This window comes from Contarinia nasturtii, unplaced genomic scaffold, assembly GCF_009176525.2.
Source record: "Contarinia nasturtii isolate CC-2019 unplaced genomic scaffold, AAFC_CNas_1.1 Cnas_scaffold_414, whole genome shotgun sequence".
Taxonomy (NCBI): domain Eukaryota; kingdom Metazoa; phylum Arthropoda; class Insecta; order Diptera; family Cecidomyiidae; genus Contarinia; species Contarinia nasturtii.
In genome coordinates, this window is record NW_022197768.1 from 3781048 (window position 1) to 3804515 (window position 23468).

Consider the following 23468-nt stretch of genomic DNA (forward strand, 5'->3'; position numbering starts at 1 on the left):
CAATTAAGTTGATATGCATCTTAAATTGCGATGTCAACAGCCAAACCAAACAGGTATATTGTATTTGCTAACGAGATGAAGACAATGCTACATACACTTGACTACTTCTTTTTGTATTCGAATTCATACGCATCACAAACGGCGATACTACTCTCACAACGATTTATATACAACTTTATTTCTTTTGACGCCCAAATATAGACAACCAGAAAAAATTGTGTTTGAACCACTCAATGAATATTTTGCCGTGCTTTAGACATATATGTTTTTAAAAGCATCTAACCATTTGTTCTAACCAGTTAGGTTCTTGTTTAAGGAATTGTGTGTTTTTCTTAAAATAAATAAAGTTTCTCCGGAAGGTCAAATTACATTTGAATTGTGTCCTGCAATTGCCCGACAGGCCTTAGGTGTCATCGGCCACAGGTCAACCGGAGAATTTCGTCGGACGTTCGAGAACTGTTCGGACAGGCAAACATGGATATAGCCACGGACAACAATTTATCTTTTATGGTTCGAACAAATTTTCGTCCGAGAACGATTCGAAAATTCGGACATGAGATTGACACAGACAAAAATTCGCCCGTAAGAATTTCAACCAAAATTTTCATTGCCTCGTCAGTCACAGCTTGGTTCTTCCATCTGTTAATCATTTCAAGTAGCGATCAACGAAAGAAATAGCTGATAAGTGCACACACATGCGGCCAAATCAAATGAGGATGCGGCTATTTAATATTGTGCGATCAAATTTAAACTCAATGCGGACATATTTTCATCATTTTTATAATTCTGTATTAGAATTGACCGTAATTTATTGCATTCATAGTAAATTTGACCGCAATCGCTTAAGTCAAACATTCAGTTCACCATGTCAGACATTATATTGAGATAACATGCGTATCATAGAAAAAGAAGGATCATATAGGAAGAGAATGTTATTAGAAGAAATTCATATAAAAGCAAGTAGAAAATGTGTTAATATAAAAAGTTTGATTCGAATCAAAGAATGTGAGTGATATTTATTATAATTTGTTTGAAAAATTGAAAACTTGATTCATTCAAATATTGTGCTATTAAACATGTCATTTAAATGTAACATTTTGATGTCATACGTTTGTTTGACACTTGAGGTCTCAGTCAGTTTGTTTTGCAATGCAGCGTATGTCAGTTGTTAATTTTCCTGAATTTATCAGTTTAACTCATTGATTGGTTTATTCTTTTTATATTTTTGTTTTGCCAAAAAAATTGTTTGAATGAACATAATTAATCAGAAAATTTTTGACATAGTAGATATTCATTGAAAAGTGAGTTTAATATTCTTTTCTTTTAAGTGAGGGTGTTGTTACACTATCTAATACATTGTACTATTCGATTTCTTTAGACTCTGAAGAAGAATCACAAATGATTCGAAACGTCGGTATATTCTAATAAAATATCAACTCAAACCAGACCGAATTGGCTTTCATTTACTAATATCATTATATTGAGATATTTTCAGCCAGATGAATCAGCTCAGCCAGATTTCGTCAGGAGTTGAAATGGAGCGAAAACAATAAAAGTGATTGTAGCAATGTAAGTGTAATTATAGCCATAACAATCACTTCTATTGTATTCGCTCAATTTCAGCCCCTGGCGATATCTGGCTGAGCTGATTCATCTGGCTGAAAATATCTCAATATAATATCTGCACCATGTACGCGTGTGAATTCATTAAACATTAACTAATTTATTTAACAAATATTTTTTATTCTTCTTTATAATTTGAAATCAGTCTATGTATTTCGGATGGATATTTCCGAGATCCATCCGAGATATTTTAGAATATCTGGATATTTAACGCAACTGCATAGAGCCAGAGCTGTGTGCGTCGCACATATAATCTACGGTATGTCGCTACACGTAAAATACAGACACAGTGTGACTGTGTACGTGCGACACTTGATACACATATACGTCGCGACATACCGTAGATTCTATTTGCGACGCACACAGCTCTGGCGCTGTGCAGTTGCGTTGAATATCCAGATATTCTAAAATATCTCGGATGGATATCCATCCGAAATACATAGACTGTTTGAAATCCAGCTTTTTGAAATTGAAACTGTGATAAAAATTCCAAATTTATATAAAAAAAAGACAATTGAATTTGTTGTTTTTTTATAAATCAAGAAAGCTTTAATAAATTTTTATTAAACAAAAATATGTTTTAAATATTCATTTTGCATGTTAATTGGGCGTCACATTTAAATGGTTGGCAAGAGTTTTGAGGGAACACTATCAATACATTCATAAGAACTTCAAACAAAAACGGATGAAATGTTCTCGACCATTTCGTGTAATACGTATGGAATAGTTTGCTGATTTCTCTAATAATAATGGACGTGTACATAACGGCAGAATTGATGCATTTTTACATGCACGTGTCTATTAAGCTCTATAATAATTATCTATAATCATGCTAGTTCAAAATTTTATCGAATTTTATTTCGTTGAAACATACCATGCCGCGTTTGTTTATGTGAAAATATTTTCTTTAGAGACATTCATAGCTAATTAATTCGGAGGTATATTTTATAATTTCTTTTTTTCTAATTGCATATTTATTTAAACAATGTAATAAAATTAACAAAACGAAACTGAGTATAATACAGAAGCTTCTTTTACGGTTATTTTATAACTTGAAACGAAAAAAAAAACAAAGCAGTTTTTAGCAATATTATTATCGGATCGCTTATTATCAATCGTAGGCTCCATAGAATTATTTAAAGTTAATTTACAAAAAGTTTTTCATTCAGACCATGTGGGTATTACAATCGAAAGTTATTCCGCGCTGTGTAATTCATTTTAGTTTAGTTCGCATTCGTCTTCGATTTTAGTTTTTTTTGTAATGAATATAAATTAGAGAACTTAGTTGTTTATATTCGAGTAAAAATATTGTCAGTTAATGTTAATTTTGTCTTTTAAATAATTGTCTGTGTATAAGATCGAATTAATCGCCTAATTCGGTTTAGATGCATAACTATTTAGTTGTTATAAATTCACTTTTTGTCATTCGGCCGCCAGCTCATCGATGCGACATCGAACTGCATGCTCAACTACTTCCAAACTTGGATAATCCAACTCCTTAACGAGACAGAGTGTTGCCGATAACAAATTCGAACTCTGCAAGACAAGAAAAAAAAAATAAATGCGTTTAGAGAGTGCTATTTACAAATATATGTAACATGAATGAGGATTACTCTGTTAACGGGTCTCCTATGATAACTAGCGTAATGATTGAGAACTGCGTTTGATACAACACTGGCTGTATCACTGAATCGTCCATCTTGTCTTCTAGAAGATGCAAAATATTTCCATTATTTCATTGTCATGCAAACTCTTATGAAACAGTTGTGCTTCTTACCTGGGCCGACCTCGTTCATTTTCATCCCATTCTTCTTTTTCACGCGAACCATTTCGGTATGGATAATTTGCATCTCGTTCTACGTTGGGACCGCCGCTACGACGCTGTTGTGGTGTACTATGATTTGGCTCATCCCATTCAGTTAAATCACTTTGACTATGGCGATAATGAGCTGGCATTGGTCGATCTGATTGATAATATTCCTGAAAATGAAAAAAAAGACACGGTCCATTTAAATGTTAAAAAAAACTAAACCAACAAAAATTAAAGTACCTTCATTGAATGAGTTGACATGCTCGGCACAATGTGCGGACGTTCACGATAACCGCTAGTATTCTGAATTTCATCTGAACCAGGTGATCTCTGCGTGAATTGAATGAACATTTGTGAATCGATTATTTTGATTGATTTTTGTTCGGAAAAACTTACATCATATGATTGTTGATGGTATGAAGATCGATAATCACGTTGTTTCGGCGATGGTGGATGATTTGGCTCAGCGGGAGAATATTCTTGATTCGGTGGTGATTTCTAAATTAAAAAATAAAATATCAACATATAAGTTCAAGTATTCAATATTAAAATAAAATAAAAGCGGTCACAACTTAAGAATTTAAGCATTTAAACTATCTGTTCACGTTCTACGATACAATACACCAACAATGGTTCTTGAATTTAAAATTAAAATGACATTTTATAGTATAACGTAAACGAATCCCCCTAAAAATGAAAATGTCTAAGGAACAATTGGAAAGAATACATTTGAACGCTGATTTGGAAAAAAAGGTGTAAAGAAAAGCAAAGAACGTAAAAAAATATTCGATTTTTCGTTCAATTGTCTATATAATCATGCGAAACTGATGAGCGGCTAAATAAATGCGATATTTGCAATGTACCTGTTGCGGTGAAGAAGGTACGGATACTCGGTCATGGGAATCGATTAAATGATCTGTCTCGGGATTTTGATGATGATGATTGAACTATTGATATTAGTCATGTATTGAGATCGCATATTCATGTATTTTCAGATGACAATTTTATTTCGCCATTGTAAATGCATTTATAAATTAGAGATTTATTTTAAATGAAATGTATGGAGATTTGATTTTTGTATTTTGGATTTCGTAATTTTTTTTGTTCGAATTGAAAGATAATTGAATTGTGAAAATGCTATGATAAAACGTACCTCTCTGACGGGGCTTTGTTGGCGATATTGTTGTTGTTGCTGCTGTTGTGGGGCTTGCTGCTGAGTGGGCCCATTTGAATAGGCATCTTCATAGACTTCCTCTTGACTTTGTACTGCATGACCACCTTTCATGGCATCAGCCAATTCTTCTGATGTAACACCCACATTGTCCAACATCTCAAGGTTTGGCAACGCACGCAAAACAATTTGCCGATAACTAAACGGATGGTAGTAATTTAAATTTAATTTTAATTAATTACTTCAATTCTTATCAAAAATACATACTTTGGGCCAGCCATTTCGACGCATGGATTTTCTTCGAGCCATAGTTTTTTTAAATGCGGCAATCCCTGTAAATAATTTCAAAATATATTTTAACATTAAAGATTCAAATGACTAAATTCACGCTTACAAAGATTATATGTTTTCGCCCAATCGTGTGATCATAGAATATTAGTGAATGTTATATGTGGAATATTAAGAATTTTACGCTAGGGGAGAGAAACCAATGCTAGTTTTTCTAGTTTATAGCTAATTTACTAGTTTTTAGCTAATTTACTAGTTTATTGCTTGAATAATCTAATAATGCTAATATTTCTTTATGAAATTGCTAGTTTTCTAGTTTTTTGTTCTGTCAAATGACAATCAAATGATTGTACTGACACAATGAAGTATTTTGACGTTTAGTTGTTCAGACATATTTTTATGTGTTTTGAATAATTATACACTTATAATAGTAAAAATTAGTTTAATTATTCTTTTTTAACACAAAATCGTGCAAAAATACTTGTATCTTTCAATAGTCGACTTGTAAAATTGATTTAGTTACCAAATCATGGCACAATATCAAAATGGCGGGTCAAATAATTTTTGCTAATTTTTCTAGTTTTTGCTAGTTTTTTTCTAATTTTCCTAGTTTTTACTTGAAACAAAAAAAAACTAGCTAATGGTTTCCGTCCCCTAGATTTTACGTGAATTCACATTTACATGTACATATTTTGGTTTCTTTACATTCAAAATGTTTACAAAATGCAGATAAAAATATTCATTTATGGCATCATTGTGCGTGTTATATTCAAATTTACCGCACACAATGTTCAACATGAAATCACTGGTTATACTTATGAATCACATTCATATTGTTATTGTCATTCTCTATCTGCTACGATGAGATCACAATGACACACACCAAGACATTCGTTGTTATTACAATACACAAGCACCTACTGTCAAAATGTGTGTATTCGTATGTGTGTGCGTGTTTTGTGTTTCGACTCAAGTTACAAAAACTTGTTGACAAGCGTGAGCAGTAAGAGATGTTCTTTTTTTAATTTACGTTGTAAACGTACGGTTTTCATAAAATAAAATAAAATGAACTCAAAAGGTAAGAATAATAATTTTGGTTTTTTAAAAGTGAAAATGTGAATGTTTTTTTTTTCGTTCCAGGGCCCATAACAGATCAGCCGCGATCAGTTGTGGAAAATATAAGAAACGCCCCGGACACTACAGACGGTAGATTAAACCAACCCGACGAGGCATGTTGTGCTGATTGTTGTGTATGTTGTGGAGCAACTTTTACTCAGGCTTGTAATAACATTCTTACATGGCTGTAAGTTCTTTTTTTTCGTTCATCAACATTTTTACGTTTTATCTGCGTTAGAAAAATGCTGAAAATATTATTTGATCTTTTCAGACTTTGCATCGATTTTTGGCAAATTTTTGCCGAATGCGATTGTTGCGGAACATGCTGTGATGCTCTCTGTCATTGTTGTAATGCCGATTGTTGCAATTTATAGTATCAAATTGATACTCATCTTGATGAATCATTTCAAATCTATAATCATTCACACATTTTTTATTCCATTACCACTTAATTGATAGAAATAATAAAAGAAACATTTCATACCTGTAAGTAGACCAGATCGTTGATATCTTTAATGTTGTTTTTCCTGAGATACAGTTCTTGGAGTTTGTGACAGTCTTCAAAATCGCTAAGAGAAGAGATTTTGTTTACACTATACATCGGGAAGGAAGAAGAAGAGTATAAAAATGTGACATTATTAATAATAAATTTTTGACAAATGCTATGTTCATTTATGTGTGGCATTATTGAAGTACCCTTTATGTTCATGCCATTTGTACATGAGAATATCGCATTGAAGCGGCAAACATATACATTGATGAAAGTACATTTTTTTCGTACGAACGTAAACAGTTTTTTGTATAACACACAACGAAAAGACATGTTGAATCGTACAAGCCGACACATTACGTTCTTGCCTTATTGCGGCATCGGCTACACTTTGCATGAATTTCATTGCTATAGATACGGCGTATGTTTAGTCTGAGCCATCGGGCCGTCGAAGAAGACTAATTTAAATTAAACGAATATTCGCATGATACTTTGATTGAATTGACCTTTCAGAATGATCAACATGTTTTGATATATTGGAGAGCGATTTAGCTTCTGATTTCTGAAAATTTTGAAATTCAGTTTATCTTCTCTAAATTAACTGAAAATTCTGCTGAAATTCGATAGTTCAAATCTAGATGCAAGTAAATGGAATATGCATTCATTGCTGATGAGCTTAATCGAGACTATAATTAAAGAGAAAAATTCATAACGATTTTTGAAATTTGTCCGAAAAAGAAATGTTCGGAAATTGAAAAAAATTTGGGATTTTTTTGTTGTTGCTTTCTCCAATCTTTGATTGTATATTAATAAAAGTACTATCGAATAACGAAGTTATAAAGATAAAATATCGTCATAATTAAAGCATTTAAAGTATATTTTTATTGATTGTATGCGGAAATGACGTGATTCGACTTGGTTTCAACGTGATGTTCCATTTTCAATGTTCTTCACAGAATAAATTCAGGTGAAATATAATTGCGATATTTAATATTAAATATTCTTAAAATCTTATTAATTTCGTCACATCTTTGTGACTTCTTTTTTGAAAATAACATTAATTGCATTTGGCCAATGGTTTAACTTGGAATACAAAAACGAAGAAGTTTTATTATGTCGATTCATGCAAATTTGATATCAAAGAGTATTGGGATCCATTTACTGGACTGATTTGTAAGCGGCAAATCATAAACTTTTTTATCGATATTGATTTGAATCAAATATTTTGCAGATAACGAAACAATTACCTATGACTTTCGAATAAATGGCCAATTGATGGCAGACGGAATGACGATCGACCGAGATGGTTTGTTGTGGTTGGAACTACTTAAAGGAGACAGTGTCATTGCTATTGATCCAGTGTGAGTTATTTCATTGGTTTTTGTGATGAAAAAACAATATAATAATTTGTTTTCGCACTCAATCGAGTAGTTCACACAGAATTGTAAAAAATATTACAATTCCGGCACATCAAGTAACAGCTGCGGTATTTGGCGGACCACATTTAGATGAAGTTTTCGTAACTACAGGAGGTCGACCGTTTGACATTCAGATTGGCGAAAGAGATACAGTGCCAGAACCACCATTATCCGGACATTTATTCAAAATAACTGGACTAAAAAACAGAGGATTTCCACCATATAAACTTAGGTTGTGAACAGTATCGATGTCATTATTATACACTTAGATGTTAGCCCTTTCACTCTTTCTACCCACTCCCTTGGCACACTACTGGTTACATTCTCTGCTTGACCCTCAAAAGCAAATATGATTTAATATACAAGATTTATGTTTATCGTAACACAATTTGGCTTAGAACCATTGAAGAAAATCGATGAAAATATATGTGTGAATGAATCACTTTGGAATCTTCCCAAAGAGCACTTATATTCAAATTTCCAATTCACCCAACGATGATTCATTTTTGATGTGAGCACAGAACAAGTAAAAAAACACAGGAACTATCAGTATCATCATTTGATAGCGTACGCTTTGAATAGGCTTGATTATTTCGCATTTCAATTTAGATACCATTCATTAGTTGGCATAAAATTTGATATTTTTTTAATTGAAATAACAACAATAAATGAGATGGACTTTTGTTCTCTTGAAATGAAAAAGAAAAACGTTTAAATTATGTAAATTGGTTGAAAACCACAATCGATGCATTGAAACTAGAGTTGACTGGTGAATAGTGCATGCGATATTGTTCGCCTGCATTTCGTTTCATTTGAGTAATTGTGCATTAGAAACTTGCATCCAATTCTCTTGATGTTCCGCTTTATCTAATGGCTCTCATGAATGGAATGTCAAGAATTCAGTGTTATTTCTTTCTATTAAGATAAAGCTTCGGCCATACTTCAAAGGCAAAAAGAAAGTCAACACCACAGAGCTGATCATTAGCTGAAATCATTTTCATCAACATTATGTTTTTGTGTTGTTGTTTTTTTAACTTTTGTTTGTTAATGACATGACATAGTAAACTGAAACCTTTATTTAATCTTGTTGTTGTTCTCATCAAATTGTTAACCTTTTTTTAATTCTGAAATAAATAAATGCAAAAATCAACCTACACTTCATTTACGAACGACATTGTATTCAGTTGTGGTGATGGCATGGAAAATATACACACAGGACTATTCATTGTAGTTGTAAAATGTTGTATTTTCTATACCTGCTGTAAAGACTTCTATTTTTTTTCGTATAATGGCATCTGTTACTATCTAGCGACGTACACTTGATTCGAGCAAAACTGACACACATACACAAGAATTCTATTCACTAAATGACATCATCATATTACTTTTTTTCACATTCATTCATTTTGTTTTCCAAAGTCCTGCTATTTTTCGCTGTTATTAATTAATGGGAAAATTGAATTTTACCGAGGGAAACGCTTTCACGCAATCCACACACACATATTTATGAGAGGTATATTGTGCAAAGAACGGTATTGGTTACGGCTATTAAAGGTTATATTTTCGACGAATTTTTTGACTATTTATATAGTCATTTTCGATAGCAATCAGTGGAATTTGTTCCGAATGAATTGAATTGTGCCAAAAATAAAATTCATTTAATTTTGGGATCTAATGAAACTAAGGAAATAAAAGAAACAACCAACAACCGAGGCGGCAATAACATGCCCGAAATGCATACAAAATGAACGAAACCAACTAAAGAGGTTAATGATGATGTAGTGAAAGTACGCATAAGCGAACATTTCTAGACTAACAAAATAACATGTATGCAAATATTCGCGATATATGTGTATGTGGAGAAAAAGCCGCATATCGATCGAACTTGAATATCACATGTGCACAAAATAACCAAACTAGCGTAACGAACAAAAAAAACAAACATCGATTTTTGTCATCAATTCATCGTTGTTGTTCAATTCAACTGTAAAATGCACTATTCGGGCCGCTCTTTTTATAGCTTATTTAATCTGAACGAGGAATTGGTTTTTGTTTTGTGTGAGCGAATATTTACAATCGCGAATCACACATTTTTTATTTGAGCATTGAGTTGACATTCAACTCTTCGTAGCCCGAAGCATTGCAGTTTTGGAGTGGAATTTTGCTTTAAAAAAAAACATTTATTACACTCGGTCGGGTTACCGCGATGTTAGAAAGCAACATCACAATATAATCGCCATAATCTAACGGTTTGTGATTTTTATGTTAAAAAAAAAGAAAAGAAAATGAAATAGATAAAAAGCGAACATAGTGCCTTTTAGAAGCCACGCTAAGCTCGACGATGAGATAGAAATAGTTTTTTTTTATTCATTCGTTTACATTTGTTAAATGTGAAATTTATTCGTGGCATCAATTCTATGGAACATAATGTGAAGTTTCGAATCGATAGAGAACATTTTTGTTTCTCTTTCAAATATAATTTTATTGTTCCATCTTTAGTTTGTTCAGCGGTTGGTAGCTGATATAGTGAGTTTAGTTGAAGGGGGAAAAATTAAATTTACACATATTACAAATGAATTAAGCAATCCGCACGAGTGGTCGTCGTTCGTCTTGCTCATTGTAATAAAGTGGAAAGCGAACACAAAAAAAAACAATGCGCAGTTTTTTTTTCGCTTCTGATTTATTGAAATAAATTCCATGAAAATGAATTAAACTGTTGGATGGTGAAATTTTCTACTATACATTAATCCAACTTAATTTGCGATTCTATTCTGAAAACTGGTTGCTGCGACAATTTCATCATGCAAACATTAAAATATATGTGTGAACTTGAATTAGTCGATTTCAATGAAAACTTTTGCTTTCCAACACGAACAGAAATCGGTGTGAGTGTTTTTTTTCTTCTTATTGGCTCCTACATGCGGCATGTGTTGTTTTATGTCTACCGAATGTGTTAAAACTTGATGCAATGTTCTTTTTTTCGTCTTCGTTAACATTGATCGGCGACGACTTGATATGTGAAAAGTACACATACGAATTTCAGTCCATATATGGGCGTCGATGGGCAAGGTCATTCTGATCATATCCAAAAATGAAATCGGAACAAAATATGATACTGAATATGTTCCAAAACACTTTTTCGTTTTTTGTTCCCCTTCATTGTTTCACGTGCCGAATACCAACGCAAATGTTTTGGCCAAGAAATTTATGTGCGGTTTTTAGTCTCATTTCTTTTTTCTCGTTTGTTTTATACATTGAAGACATTACATATGTTTTCATCGTTCCTCTACATGAGTACGTTTGCCATGTTTAATTTGTTCGATGTGTCGTTGAAATGATTCCATTCATTCAACGCTGTCGCACAAAATGAAACGCAGAGAAGCCAAGCAGCTCGTGTGCTTAACGTCTCAACTGAAATGGAAGTATTTTGCGACGCATTTAAAAAAAAACCATTGCATAATACTGCACCCGCATAAATTTTCGTTTTTGTTCCAAGTTGTGTTTTTACTGTATTTATTGGGTCTACTAATAAAGCATGGCTGCTTATAATTGAAATCACTTTTGTTTTGTTTTTCTTCTTCTCTTTCATTGTATGTTTGTTGTTTATTTAAAAAACTTTATAATATACAGGGCCATATATGCACATTTTGATGACAGTCAATACCGGTCGCTGAACGAATTATTGAATCACCGAATACAAACCAAATGGGCACACAATCACGTTATATGCACTTAAATGTGTAAGCCACCGTTATGGAATTGAATTATTCATTTGAAAGTAAAAATAAACCGTCGATTTATTGACAATTATAATTGCTGCATGTTGGTAATAGAGCGGTCAATGTGTAACCAACAGACGCGTGTCTTCTGTCTTGCTTCGGTTGACATATAGTTTAGTAATTCTATTGTGTCTGCATAGTCGGTTTATTCAACCAAATTACTTGGTAAACATGGTTGACATATTGTAATCGGAACAAATGTGTGTTTTTCCTTTTCTTGAGTACATTCAATCTCAGTATTTCATAGAAATGTGCTCGTTACACGATCAACAAAAACCAGAACGTCATTTCTACTGAATAATATCGGCAAATTTATAGATTTTATATACTTGTTGCATAGTTTACATAAATAAATTGCAGAGCAATGCCGTCAATTGTCGTTCCCATTTAATAACTTTGGCCGACATTTATGATAATGGTTTTTAGAACGATATCGGTTGAAGGTATGAAAAGTAAATGGAATTTGTTTCATTATTCATATGCACATCTTCATTTGACTTTGAATAAATCGCTCCAATTTTGTCTTTATCTTTTCCCCCATAATTATTGATCATTTGAATGAATCTTGATCATTCCATACACACTCCGTTTGGAAAATATTAATTTCCAATAATTTTAGTAAGCTTACCTCAATGCTAGCACCTCCACACCACGCATTCGTCTAATGATCGATACATCGCTAAGTTCGCTGCCCCTGAAAAGCAAAAAAAAAGCGCATTTGGCGAGAAAAAAAAGCGATCAGAAAAAAATTGTCCAATTTCGAATGTGAATATTATTTCAAAAATGGCCAACAGGTAGGTTTTATCGGTTCAATAAATGGAGATAGAATCGAAAGCAAAAGAAAAGAAATCTCAAAATCTATGGTAAAAATTGAAAACAATCGATGAATGCGAAAACACAAACACACGCAATTAAACGTTGTTGCTGTATTTTGATCAAATGTGAGTAATCGTAGACACTTGTTGAAAATGATTGGTAGGAGGCTAGATGACGACATGCTTGGTTGTTGTATATTTTATAGCCATAAATGGCGTGGAGCAAGCAAACAGTTTTTTTTTTGTTCAACGATAAATAAAATAATAAAACGTCGGTTTTGTGTGTGGCTCTTATTCATTCGATATCGGTGACATGTTTGGTCTTTTTGAATATGTTTTTCGTAAACAAATTATGAATCCAGGCATCCTTAAATCGCATAATAAAGCACAATTTTTGTTGAGCCTACTCAAGTATTCAACAAAACAAAAACAATGGCAATATAATCCAATGAAATCAATAATTTAAATAGAAAAGATAAGAACGCGCGCCAAGTGTTTTTCATCGATTAAATAAAATGAAAATAATTTATTCCGATATATTTTTGCTGAAAAATATTATGTACATATTAATTTTTGCATGAGTTCAAGAGACTCTTGACGAATGTTTTCGCGAAAAGGTTGATATGAAAGGCAATGCCACGCATGCACGCAATATCATTTAACACTCGCTTTGATTCAGAATATGAATAAAAATGGAAAAGCATAATCGCAGAAATTCCATATGAATAGCGATTGGTCTGGGTAATTGAATATGAATTTGTTGAAAACTGTTACACACGCTTCACAGGGTTTTTCCTCGACATTATTCGCTGCTGTTGTTTTGTTTGTTTGGTCTTTTTTTTCAGTGGGAAATTAGAATCTTTGCACATGACAAGATTTCCCCTTGAATGAGGTTAATTGTATTGATTTCGAGTAGGTCATATGATCGTCAATTTTGAATTCTTAGAAACTATATAATTTTCCACCAGCCGGAGAATTCCACAGAAATGGAAAAGAAGTTAACTTCGGACGGTTAAGAAACGTTGAAATGGAAAATCGTCTATTTTTTGTGATTGATAACTTACACAAGAAACTACAAATTATTAGGTGCGAAAGATTTCCAAGATTTCATTCGATTGATTGATGTAATTTTTGTGTTAATTACATCAAAAATATGGCATGTAGGAAATGTCACTCAATTTGAAACTGACGAGTTGTTGCGCTAAAACCGATTGCTATAAAGGCGGTAACATCTACATGAAATTTGTTGACGTAAACTCCGATATTTGGTCAGAAAATGGGGTCAGGTCAACATCGTAAACTGTATATTTGGAAAAAATTACTAGAACCAGTCATTGCGAACGACAATATGACAAAGGATACAATGGGATAGGTTAAGGTGCAAGCAAAATATGCCGTCATTTAACGAATAAACCACGTATGAGGTGTGTTTGACCATTGTTTTCAGTTTCTTTATTAATTGAAAAGCAAATGATACCGAAAAATTACGCGTTCATCAAAATTCGAAGGAAATTGCTCGACTAGCGTGTGGCGTTACGTTGAGGCTCCTACCATATAATTTCACAAAGTTTCGAATGAATGTCTAGTAAGAATCGTGGTATATATGCAAGAAGAGCACCAGAGTGAATGTCTTGTAAAAAGTTATTCTGCTCATCATTTCTTTATGGATGTTGATCGTTACGTTTATATCTTGTTCACATCTAGTTCCATTGAATTTAAGTTGTTTTGCGCTCGATGTTTCCCGCTTCATCGGCCGTTTTACCGTTTGTAACTGTACTCGAGATTCAATGTACTCAGATTTCTACTATACATTTTCATTGTGCTAGCATCTTTTTCTCTCTTCTTTCGGTCGGCTTTCTTCTCCATATGCCGCAAACAATTGTTGCCGCATGAATAAAAAAAACAAGCATACAACATTCAACACTTCAAAACATTGCGAAAAAGCATACATGAATTATGTTTTGAAAGTGTTTGTAAGATTGTGAGCGAAATTTCTTTTCTTCGATGCTACATTTATCTCACCCTCAATTTACCTGGGCCTCTCATGAGAATCATTTATATTTCATATATGTTTGTTTGCCATTTTCCATGGTTGACATTTTTTAAGTCTATTGTGTTTACGTTTGTTCGACTTACCAGCAATTAAGCTTTTTGATTGAAGCAAGATCTGATTGTCTGGATCTCGCGATTACCATTTCCTCTGTGAGTCGTGTCATTATTATTGTTGTTTAGTGTATCGAACAAAATTACAAAAATATTCGAAAAAAAGCGGCACAGAATCTTCGCTTGTGAGTTTAAAACAATCGATACACAATGTAGGTGTTTTATTACTCTCTGTTTATTTATTTGCACTTTATGGATTTTGGCGTCTCTGTTTTCAACGTCTATGTGGTGTTGTTATTGTTGTTGTTGTTGATGATGTTTTTATTATTTTTCGTTGGAATATTTTACATGCGAATAAAAACACTGCAGTCAATTAGCTAAGATCGTGAATTATTATTCGAATCATTATTTGGAGCGTAATTACAATTCTTCATGCCTATTTCAGTGATTTCTTATCACTTGTCTGACTTTACAATGAAACTGTAAACTGCACTTTGGCGCACCTTTTCGTTGTCGCTTCGGGCAATGCACTGTGTTCATTTGGAAATTTGTCACAGAATTCAGTGTTTTTTAACATTCCATTTCAATATTCATTGTATGAAGTCGTCGAGACAGGACGTTTGAATACAACTACAAAAACGTACAAAACAATAAACAAACAAACTAAAATGATGTGAATTTAAAAAAAATTCCACCAAAAAAATTGTGATGTTTTTCTCATCAAAATGAAATAAAATCAACAGTTCACACAAATTGTATCACAGGTGTTCGGCGACGCAAGACGTTTTCTTGGTACACAATTTTTTTTCTTATATTTCATTGACACACTGTATAATACACTATTAATAGTTGTAGTGCGTTAAATTTGAAGACTAAAAATTTGCAAGAACAAAAAAGAAACGTCCGCCATAAATGAAATACAGCAACGAAGTGAATGTAAATATCTAGTTGGAAATCGAAATGTGAGTGTTTTGATGACAAGATTCGTATATCGAACTGTCTATGTGTCTTCTTATTCGGGGCACACAAATGAATCGGCGTACACGATGCGGTGTATTACTAATCATAATACCAAAACACTCACTCACACACACTTACACACACACACCAGACATTCGGTATGACTAAGAATCGTCGGACGTCAGAAAAACATAGATACCCACACTGAAACGTCGTCATCGCGTGCGAATCACTTTGGTCATGCAACATTCACCGTGTACACGCATTGAATGTGCGTCTTTCTTTGTAGTAGTTTCTGACACTTGCAGCCACTTTTCATTCAAATATATAGAATTTAGTACCCGATTCATCCATGTTCGAAAAAAAATTTCGTTCTTTTTCGAACAAAAAAAAGATAAATTTGAAATTATCGTCGATGCAGTGCATCCATGTGAATCAATGAACAGTAGGCGGTTTTTCAAATTCTGACAACTCATTTCTTTTTTCAAGAAAATATTGAAAACAAATAATACAATTTGAAAAATATCAATTCGTCGAATTATTAACGCATTTTGTGGTCACTTTATTGATCCAACAAGTTTTGCCGGCAAAGACACGCGATTTAGTCAAGCCATATCGATTTGTTGATTTTTGGTACACAGATGAACGTTGTTGCCAAAGCAACGTTGCAAACAAACATTTTTTTTTTGCGCCGCGACAAAATAGACAATATCCGATGACAAAGTGCATAATAAGCTGCTAATTTATGGAAAGTCGGTGAATAACATAGATTTAAATATATATATATTTTTAGTCGATCGCGAAAAGTATGTCGGCGTCATCGATTGAAATCAAAGGAATAATAGCCAAAAGTGAATGGTAAGTTTGAAATTCAGTTAAATTTAAAAAAATAAAATAGAAAAGAATAAATGTATTTGAAATGTGAATTTAAATATAAATTTCAATTAAAAGTTCCAGTTCATCGTCAAAGAAAAATGATGGCGTATATTCTGCTTCGAATTTAATTTTAAGAACTCGAATGTTACAACGTAAATCTCAAAATCGTCCGGCTGGCATGATTATGTCTGGTGGAAGTATAAATGGGCTCAGTTCGGATATTCGGCAACGTGTATTATCTGCACGTCAACATCGACATAAAAGTTTGCAAAATCAGTTGAATCTAGCACTACAGCAAAATTCGGTAAAATTGAACGAAAAATCAATATTGTACTTTTGAATAATAGATTGCTTTCTTGTCTTTCATTAGGAATTGGTGAATGAGAATCGTTTATTGAAAACATTGCATAAGCGTCAAGACAATGCATTGAGCAAATATGAGGGATCTACAGCCGTACTACCGCAATTGATTAAATCGCATAATGACGAATTGCGCGTATGGCAAACAAAGTATCGCACAATTAATATACAAAATCGGGAGCTAAACAAAAAACTACAACAAAAAGATAAGCTCGTTAACGAGCTCAATGATCGTCTCAAGCATTTATCGATTTTAACTACTGAAAGGTATGTGTATTTTTTAAATTTCCATTCCATTTTTTCTCTCTCTCTCTCATGAAATGGCATATTCAAAGGCATCTGGAAGAGAGAGAAGTTCTTCAAACAAAGGTCGTGTCATTGGAACAAAAATTAAGCGAAAAAGAAGAAGAGATAAAAGTTCTCACTCGACGAAATACATTAGAGGCCAAAAATTTCAAGACGCAACTTGCGAACGAAAGAAAGAAGTACAAAGAATTGTGTCAAAAACAAAATGGGGACAAGCAAGTTGGATCCTCAAATGACTCGGACTATAGCAGTGCCAAAGATGCCAAAGAGGTTTGGTGACTTAATTCAATTATAAATGTGGTTGTTCCTTTTCATACGGTTTAATTTGTAGGTCAAGCACATCAACGCACTATCACTGGTGAGTGCTTCATCTGCTATCAGCAAAGAAACCCCACCAACAGATATACTGCACATTGATACTGAAGATGACGATGACGATGACTTGGTAAATTTAGCGGAGTTTCGTTTTTTTTTTTAATTCTTACAATTATTAATTATTGGTAGGTTATCAAGCAATTGCTTGATAAAGATGTGTGCTCGATTACAAATAACGATACAACTCCAATTACTAGTATTAGACGGTTGGATGATATAAAACATTTTGCCAACGATGGTGCACAGAACATTCATGCAATCCATCAGAAAATACAGAACGACATCGAGAAAAATGAAGCTTTATTGGATTTACATTGCGACGAAATTAGTCGCGATATTGGTGCATTAAATCTATCGAAGAATTCGCAACTATTTGATGATATTGATGAATCCGGCGATTCGGGAGCATTAAAACCAATCAACGATTTATTTCAAATGAACAACGATAAGCGAAACGGTTTCAACGATAAGATAAATGGCCTCAAAGAAACAGTATCGTTTAATTCGGATAAAACAAAAATACCAAGAACTGTATCGTGTTTGCCACGTTTCAACATAAATGTTGGCGGTAAACCAACGAAACGAATGCCCATTGATCAACAAAAAAAAACCAAACTGTTGGCACAACTGAAATCAATTGAATCGGGAAACGGATGTCTTTAATTCAAATTTTATTTTCGCAAACGTAAACCAGGTTACTAAGAATTTACAGAATAAAATCCATTCGATTTTATTATTTATCATCATAACAATCTTGTTCAACGTTTGTGTTTCTTATTACTTATTTAAAAGGCAAAAAAATAATAATAAAGTTATCGATTTAACTATATTTCGATTATTTCTTAAAGTGTTTTCGTTTTCCTCCACCTCCATCTTTGCCAGCTGCTTTCGATGTTTCCATTCTGCTAATTGTTCGGCAAATCTTTTTACGTAATTCTTTTTGTCGTTTGAGTCGACGCATTTCATCGGCCAATTTGGCATCTTTGAATTTCTTAACTCGCATTTCGGTTTCTTTTTTCGTTTTTTCTTTCTTTGCGTCAAAGTTTGTCTTGATCATTTTCATCATATTTGCAACACGTTGCTCATGCGGCGAATGAATGACCGCAATACGATTACTATCGATCGGTTTCTTTGGATCAACTGGACCCAATTTCGGTCGATCTTTATACGGCAATGATTTTTGTAATGCTCTTGGAATATGCAATGGATAGAATTGCTTGGGTGGTCGAACGATTTTCTGAAATAGAAAAAAAAATTGGAAAAGTTGTGCTTTCTGAAAGAAAATGAAATGCTTTACATACCGTATATAAACTATCTGAATTTGGTTTGGCTTTAATATTCTTTTCACGCTTCAATTCACCGACAGTTTTCATTCCAATCCATTGGTTCTTTTCGCTTGGTGGTAACATCAAATTCGTAACCGGTGCATAGAATTTCGGCACATCGACTTTAAACCAAGTTCTACAGAAAACGATATCACTTAATAAAATCTTATCTTCAAATGTTGCACGATATGATCCTTCGGGTGTTTGATTTGCTTTCTTAATTTGACCACGTATTCCAGATACAGTCTTTATTTTGGCACCTTCAAATTTGGCCACTTCTAAATTACTGTTGAACATTCCCTTGATAAATGCTGATTTTTTAAATATTTTAAACGGTGTTCCGACTAATTTGAGTTTTTTCATAATTTGTGTGGATTTGTCTACTTCGGTGACACAGCCAGTGGCAGCAATTCGAAAACCAATGCGACGCATTTGATCGGTATTCTGTTGGATTTTCTGAATCGCCAAGAATCCAGTATTTTGTGGTGTGATTGGTCCGTAGAAGGTCATGCTGCACGTAACATGATTTGGTGTATACTTTAGATAACGATGTTTCATATCATCTTCGACCTTTGCAAAAATCGGTATTGTCTGGAAACGGCGCCAACCCAATGACAAAATCAATGGATCGGTGGTTTTTAATAATTTTTTATACCAACGATGTTTTTTTACTTTGCAGTTAACATAGCCGACATTTTCTTCGGACATATTTAAGCCGCCAATTAGAATCGGATAGGTGGCATCAAAATTCTCGACAAATTCACATGGAACATTTTTAAATGCCAATCGAACGTAAAGGCCAGATCGAAAACCTTCAATTTGAACACGCAAATCATCATCCAAATTTTCAAATTCTTTTTTATTCAATTCGGATTGACGATTGGCTGCTGCTTTTAATTCTTCATAATATTGATGATCGCCTTTGATTCGACCATCATCTTTATTATCGTATTCAGAATCAAATTGTGCCTTCAATTTCATCTTTTTCGCCATTAATTCGGTTTTTGTTAAATTTGACTCTTCAACACGGGTCATTTTACGTTTTCGTGATTGCTCATTTTCGGGCAATTTGTCAGCATCGTCGTCATCATCAGACTCGTTATCGTCGTCAGCTTGAGCCTTGACATTTTTTTTGCCTTTGTGCTTTTCACCCGTTTCTAAATCCTCAAAATCACCGTAGATTTCACTATCATCATCACTTAAATCGTCTAAACGCAACAGCTCTTGAGCATCCTCTGATTCTCTCCATTTTCCCGTTACGAAACAATCTTTGATAAGGTGTTTATTTTCATCAATGCTCCAATCCCTTGTATCTGCGCCGTATTCTTCGAAGAAACATGATTCGAATGCATCGCGATTTTCTTTTTCGCTGTGCAAGTCAGCCTGTTTGTTTGCTACAACATTGAACATTCCACCGATTTTGTCCTCTTCATCGGAATCATTTTCGTCTCCTTGTTGCACTTTTCGTTTTTCCTGTTAAAACATGAAAATATATAAAAGTTTTCGTTTTTGTCAAATCATTTGTTTAAATTAAGATGAGTATCTACCGCATTTATGGCACCATAGACGATTTTCATAAGATTCTGTGAATTTGATTGCCTCTCCAAATATGCGAATCGAGCTTTTTGTGCTAGATTATCTCTCCAATTAATGCCACTTTCGACTGCATCCATTTCTTCATCGATATCTTCATCTCTTTCATTCACATCGTCGGTGCGATCTTTATCTAGCTTATCAGAAAATTGGTATTCATCATCGTCCGAACTATCTGCTGTTTTTAAAAATAAAAAAGATTTGAAATTAAAATTGAAACAGATATTTGGGTTGTTTTTTTTTTTAATTTAACTTAAAAAATTGAATTATGAACATTTACCATTTTCATCTGGATCTTCTTCGTCATCACTTTCTCCTTGCCATCCCAGGCCATTCTGTTCCGCTTCGCTATCTTCTTCGTCGACACCAGAGTCTTCATCGCTATCTGCATCACTTTCTGAATCGTTATCATCGTCCGAATCGATTTTGTTGTTATCTTGAAATTCTTTCGATTTAATAAGGGCACCATCACTGAACAGCCGAAACTCTTGACTGTCAATTTGTGTATCGAATGTTTCTTTCTTTCCGATCAAATCTTGGACGATTTCTTCCTGTTCGGTATTTGCTTCCTTTTTATGGCTATGTGAACCTTGCAATTCAATATAAACCGCATCTTTATCGTAAACAATTCCACCCACACCGGACATTGGGGCATACAGCAAACGCTCTTTTTCCATAAGATTTCGTTTCTTTTCTCCCGTTGGCAACGGACATGGATCCGGTAATGTGCTCATTTCATGCACTCTCATATCACCCAAACCGGCAATATGAACCATATTTTCTTTAGTCATTGGCACCCCGCGAACATAACCATAGAGAATAACTTCGCGATTGCATTTGGCATTCAAACGAATCTCTTCTGTATTTGTAACATCTTCCATACGATCGGCCAAAATGTAACTGTGTGTTCCGCGCCAAGTAAGTGGTCTAAATTTCATCACCGATATGAAACGACTTAAATTTTTAACTTCATTTCGTAGGTATTCGCCATGCAGAATGCCCGACAAATAAAACAATTTTGCACCATCGAATACTTCAGTCCAAAACCGATGTTTCAACTCCTTTTTTCGACGTTTTAATGTCTTTGCATTTTTGATTGCATCTAAATGCGTTAAAATGCCCATAATCTTTGGCATTCCGTGCACTTGGCAAATATTAAGAAATTCGAAAATTTCCATTTCAAATCCAAACGATGCGTCAATCATGAGCAACACCAAATCGGCACATTTTGCAATATCGATCATAGCATTGATATCGTTCTTACATTCAATCAATGTAATTCGTCGTTTCTTCGATGTCACAATCGTAATGGGGCCCTCAATATTTGTCACATTTGTGCGGGTAAAACTGCGAATTAAATTGTTAATCAATGTTGATTTACCAACTTTTGGTGGACCAACAACAGCGATTAAAATCGGCGGTACATCATTCGATGATTTGTCAACAAGTGGTATGTGTTGCTTTTTGGCTGTTAAATCTTCACCGCGACGAAAATTTCGTTCAGCCCGAACAACCGATTGAATTGCAAATGCCTTTGGATTTCTCTGCCGAGCTGTAAGTGTTTCATCTTTTTGTTTCGTTTTGGCTTTTTTCTTCTCAGCGCTCACACCTACAACAGAATAAAAGAAAATCGAATATTTTTCATATAAATTACTTCACAGAAAGTGATTAAAAAAAATACGAACCGGATTGTTTCTTTCGGTGCTCCTTTTTCTTGTCACTTTCAATATCGGCCATGATCGACACAAATGAATTTGTTGTTTTTCTAAAGTTTGGTTTGTGTTTAGCAATTCCATGGGGTTTTCAACACGGTAAAAAACACATTTCAATGTTGAACGGAATAAAATCAACAATCCACATGTTCGAAGTGTCAAAACCACACGCACGTTTACGGCGAACATCGGTACTAATGGCGTTGTTTACCATTTTCGAAATGCGGTTGTGAAGCATATGACAGCATTCATCGAGTGTTAGTTTGTGTTTTGACTTACTGCGCTTCAGTTCACGGAAAGAACGAATTTTTATTAATTTAGCCACAAAAACCGACCGGACTGACCTTTTTGAATTTTTGATATATTTATTTACCTTTAACCATGGATGACGGTGATTATGATAATGAAGAGTAAGTACAATTATTGAAAATGTTAAAATAAACATTGAATTGGTTACTTCTAACCTCAACAAAGTCGTAATTTATGAACATGATGAAATACGCTCAATGCATCACATTGTTTGCATATCGAGTTATTTGGAAAACTTTCAACATAAACATATTGAACTATGAGCTATTGTTATGGAAGTTTGTTACCAAAACATCGAGTTCGATCAAGAAAAATTGCGTCTTTTTTAAAATGAAATCCAAAATACTGATTGAATGTAAATTTCTGGAATTTTCTTCGTAGTGTTGCTGCCGACGATTTCGATGATGTTGAAGACGATGACAATATTGATGATTTGAATCAGGAAGAAGAAGCCGAAAATTTTGAAATCATTGCACCAGGACAACAAGGTGGCGGTGTACCGAAAAACAAACGAATTACAACCAGATACATGACCAAGTCAGTATTGTTTTACTTTTTTGTGTTTTTTTCCTTTTTAACACACGCACACTTGAAAATGTACTAATTTGGTTGACTTTCTTTAACAAAAAAAAATAGATATGAACGAGCTCGGGTGTTGGGAACGCGCGCATTACAAATCGCAATGTGTGCACCGATTATGGTTGAATTAGAAAACGAAACCGATCCCCTGCAAATTGCCATGAAAGAGCTAAAACAGCGCAAAATTCCAATTATCATTCGTCGTTACTTGCCAGACCATTCGTATGAAGACTGGAGCATCGATGAACTTATTATAATCGACACATAAGATCCATAGACTGTAAACTAAACTATAATTCTAATCTTTTGGCAAATAAATAAGAGAACAATTTAAAAAATGGTCTTGTATATGTAATGCGATATTTCATTTAAATATAGCAATTCAAATGAGCTTGAGCTATTTTACCAACGAAGACCCAGTCAATTTAATAGTTTTTTCTTCTTAAAACTTTTCTACATG

General features: G+C 33.7%; 4 protein-coding genes across 8 annotated transcripts; 2 read left to right on the forward strand and 2 right to left on the reverse strand.

Moving 5' to 3' along the window:
- Positions 1 to 2142: 2142 nt before the first annotated feature.
- On the reverse strand, positions 2143 to 15549 carry LOC116338913 (cilia- and flagella-associated protein 410). 3 transcript variants are annotated; one of them, XM_031764474.1, is made up of 12 exons: positions 15364 to 15549; positions 14647 to 15243; positions 12324 to 12389; positions 6493 to 6601; positions 4872 to 4936; positions 4587 to 4803; positions 4297 to 4380; positions 3830 to 3931; positions 3674 to 3763; positions 3401 to 3603; positions 3237 to 3330; positions 2143 to 3159 (listed from the first exon to the last, which is right to left on the reverse strand). In XM_031764474.1, exons 2-12 carry the CDS (start codon positions 14724 to 14726, stop codon positions 3046 to 3048), a joined length of 1224 nt encoding a protein of 407 aa, XP_031620334.1. In that variant the 5' UTR covers positions 14727 to 15243; positions 15364 to 15549; the 3' UTR covers positions 2143 to 3045. The 3 variants fall into 3 exon arrangements, with proteins under 3 accessions (XP_031620334.1, XP_031620333.1, XP_031620335.1); XM_031764473.1 differs by having other exon boundaries at positions 14647 to 15549; XM_031764475.1 differs by lacking the exon at positions 4297 to 4380 and having other exon boundaries at positions 14647 to 15546.
- LOC116338912 (kinetochore protein SLK19) lies at positions 15282 to 18278 on the forward strand. Of its 2 annotated transcripts, XM_031764471.1 has the most exons (7): positions 15282 to 15575; positions 16367 to 16431; positions 16525 to 16753; positions 16820 to 17076; positions 17145 to 17385; positions 17447 to 17560; positions 17620 to 18278. In XM_031764471.1, exons 2-7 carry the CDS (start codon positions 16382 to 16384, stop codon positions 18151 to 18153), a joined length of 1425 nt encoding a protein of 474 aa, XP_031620331.1. In that variant the 5' UTR covers positions 15282 to 15575; positions 16367 to 16381; the 3' UTR covers positions 18154 to 18278. The 2 variants fall into 2 exon arrangements, with proteins under 2 accessions (XP_031620331.1, XP_031620332.1); XM_031764472.1 differs by lacking the exon at positions 15282 to 15575 and having other exon boundaries at positions 16321 to 16431.
- On the reverse strand, positions 18190 to 22278 carry LOC116338911 (ribosome biogenesis protein BMS1 homolog). 2 transcript variants are annotated; one of them, XM_031764470.1, is made up of 5 exons: positions 22094 to 22278; positions 20689 to 22017; positions 20363 to 20583; positions 18792 to 20288; positions 18190 to 18727 (listed from the first exon to the last, which is right to left on the reverse strand). In XM_031764470.1, the coding sequence occupies exons 1-5, from the start codon at positions 22143 to 22145 to the stop codon at positions 18326 to 18328; spliced, it is 3501 nt and encodes a 1166-aa protein (XP_031620330.1). In that variant the 5' UTR covers positions 22146 to 22278; the 3' UTR covers positions 18190 to 18325. The 2 variants fall into 2 exon arrangements, with proteins under 2 accessions (XP_031620330.1, XP_031620329.1); XM_031764469.1 differs by having other exon boundaries at positions 20363 to 20586.
- Positions 22279 to 22366: 88 nt separating this feature from the next.
- LOC116338801 (DNA-directed RNA polymerases I, II, and III subunit RPABC2) lies at positions 22367 to 23356 on the forward strand. The gene is made up of 3 exons (XM_031764285.1): positions 22367 to 22530; positions 22811 to 22966; positions 23066 to 23356. Exons 1-3 carry the CDS (start codon positions 22502 to 22504, stop codon positions 23274 to 23276), a joined length of 396 nt encoding a protein of 131 aa, XP_031620145.1. The 5' UTR covers positions 22367 to 22501; the 3' UTR covers positions 23277 to 23356.
- Positions 23357 to 23468: the final 112 nt, after the last annotated feature.